This window comes from Nansenia antarctica (genome assembly GCF_963989245.1).
Source record: "Nansenia antarctica genome assembly, chromosome: 1".
Taxonomy (NCBI): Eukaryota; Metazoa; Chordata; class Actinopteri; order Argentiniformes; family Microstomatidae; genus Nansenia; species Nansenia antarctica.
In genome coordinates, this window is record NC_137674.1 from 63,466,456 (window position 1) to 63,468,955 (window position 2,500).

At 49.5% G+C, this 2,500-nt stretch overlaps 1 protein-coding gene across 1 annotated transcript in view; it reads right to left on the bottom strand.

Annotated features, from left to right (window-relative positions):
* The window catches only part of rcan2 (regulator of calcineurin 2), a gene marked incomplete at its 5' end in the record, with an annotated part of 66,159 nt that overhangs the window by 11,148 nt on the left and 52,511 nt on the right, over positions 1–2,500 (bottom strand). Inside the window, 2 exons of the mRNA XM_080534000.1 lie at positions 82–253; positions 1,090–1,263. Coding sequence (XP_080390126.1) covers positions 82–253; positions 1,090–1,263 — 346 coding nt within the window. The remainder of the gene's footprint in view (positions 1–81; positions 254–1,089; positions 1,264–2,500) is intronic.

Genomic DNA, 2,500 nt, shown 5'->3' on the forward strand with positions numbered 1-2,500 from the left:
TCGAATGCCCATTGGGGTCCGTTGGCTCCTATGAGGTTAAATATTGCTAGAGAGAAAGAGAGAGAGAAAGGTATGACTCACCGGGTCCCAGCTTTGCTACGGCATAGAGGAGGTCGTAGTTGATAACGGGCGTGGTCTCGTCGATCTGCTGCCAACCAATGGGTGGAGAGCCGGGGGGCGAGATGAGGAACTGTTTCGAGGGCTGGGGAGGGGCCAGGTGCAGGTTATCACCTTCTGACGCTGGGTTCTGGACCTGGGGGAGGGGGGGGTTGAGACAGAGGGGAGGGAGGGAGGGAGGGAAGAGGAGCAGAGAGAGAGCGAGAAGGATGAAGGGAGGGAGGGAGGGAAGAGGAGCAGAGAGAGAGCGAGAAGGATGAGGCGAGGGAGGGAGGAAGGGAGAGAGAGACAGAGAGAGAGTGTGAGAGGGAGTACCTCGCACGCATTGTGGCTCCCTGGGGTGAGAAGCTTTTAGTGTTAGTCACACTGCATCAGTGAGAAAATGTACACATGAAACTTTTTTCTATTAACATCCTTTTCTCCCGAAATATACACTGGAACTCCGGCAAGAGTCTTAATGTAATGTATCACCTCTTCACCGCAGGGGGCTAGGACTGCAGCAGGGCCACAATATGATACATTAAAACCACACAACATCTTCTATTCATTCAGGTACTGTACCAACAGGGACGTGTTATACTCTCATACTGTACTGCAGGGGAGGCTGGTGGAGGTAGAAAACGGAGGACAGGCTCATTGTAATGCATGGCATGGAATGAGGATTTACAATGAGGCCCGTCCTCCGATTTCTACCTCCACCAGCCTCCCCTGCTGCACTGTTCCTAGCTCTATGGAGAAGGGTGGAGAGGGAGGACTTTGTGCAACCTTTTAGATGAATGATTTGCCTTCAGAATGTGTGGCTGTTTAATGGATGAAAGACTAACTAAAGATAAAGGTTAAACACACTGACACACACACACACACACACACACACACACACACACACACACACACACAGGTGCATGTACGCATGCACGCACGCAAGCACACACACACACACACACACACACACACACACACTCACAGTCTCACCTGGGCGAAGTAGAGTTTCAGCTTCTTGCCCCTGAAGGGTGTTTCATGCAGCTCTATCCGGGCGCTGGCCGCCGCTTTGGGGTTGGAGAAGTTGATCCTGACGCGCCTGAAGCTCTTGAACTGTTGGAACGTCACCCTCTCATCATAGGCCAGGAACAGAGCCTCGAACATCTCCTGAAGAAACGCAACCACCCCCCCGAAAAAAAAGAAAAGAAACAAAAATCAGGAAAACTAAACTAATCGGAGATGAAGTTTGAAGTAATACAGCTTCAGGGTTATTGTGTAAATGCCAAAGCATGAATAATGCATGTGTTCACACAGACATGGCCTAGAGGGAGAGAGAGGCTAATTTATATATGGGCTGGTGTCATGCCCTCAGCTGCTGGGAGAGCAACTACTAGCGCAGACACGGTCATTGCTCATATTAATAACCTTAATATCATGCACAGATACTTATCATGTATTGTTGTTTTATTACGTGTGGGTCTCCTCTGTTGTCTGAGTCCTACCCACTGAACATCCTTATCATTGTGTGTGTGTGTGTGTGTGTGTGATTGTGCATGCACACGTGTGTATGCATGCATGCGTGCCTGTGTGTGTGCGTGCGTGTGTGTGTGAGAGAGAGAAGGAGTGCATGATTGGAATCTGGCCTCAGAGCTGCTTAGCATTAATTTCCTGCTATGGAACAGAGCTAGGGTCTTATCTCTGTCCATCTTCCATACCTCCACTGATGGAGAGAGAGAGGACAGAGAGACAGAGGGAAGGGGGGGGGAGATAGAGGGAGAGAGTGGGAAAGTGGAGGGAAAGAGAGAGGGAAAGAGGGAGTGGGGGAGAAAGAAAGAGTGAAGGAGGGACGGAGGGAGAGTGGAGGAGGGAGTGGGGGAGAGTAAAGGAGAGAGGAGGGAGAGAGAGAGACAGAGGGAGAGTGAAGAAGAGAGAAGGCAGAGAGACGACGGAGGGCGAAATGGAGAGAGAGAGGGAGTGTACAGCAGCATTCCTGACATGTTAATTCAGCCATTCATCTAGACTAGAATCTTCTCTGAACAGCTGGCTGGAAGCTCACATAACAGGGACTTCTCCCTAATTAGATGTTCTTTAATAACAATAAACAGGTCACACACACACACGCACGCACGCACACAAACGCACGCACACACAGTGATAGCATCTAAAAGCAGCTACCTAATTTAGCTGCTAATGAGTGTGAAAATTGTCCCCTTTAAAGCAACATCTGGTGCTTAACTGTGCATTTGAAAATAGAACTGCTGTAAATTGATTAGCATGCGTGTGTGTTTGCGTGCGTCTGTGCGTCTGTGCGTGTGTGTGTGTGTGTGTGTATGAGTGTGTGCTAAAAAACAAACTCTCCTGCGGGACTCCTTTGAAGCCTCAGCAGAACATGTGAGAGTAGGTT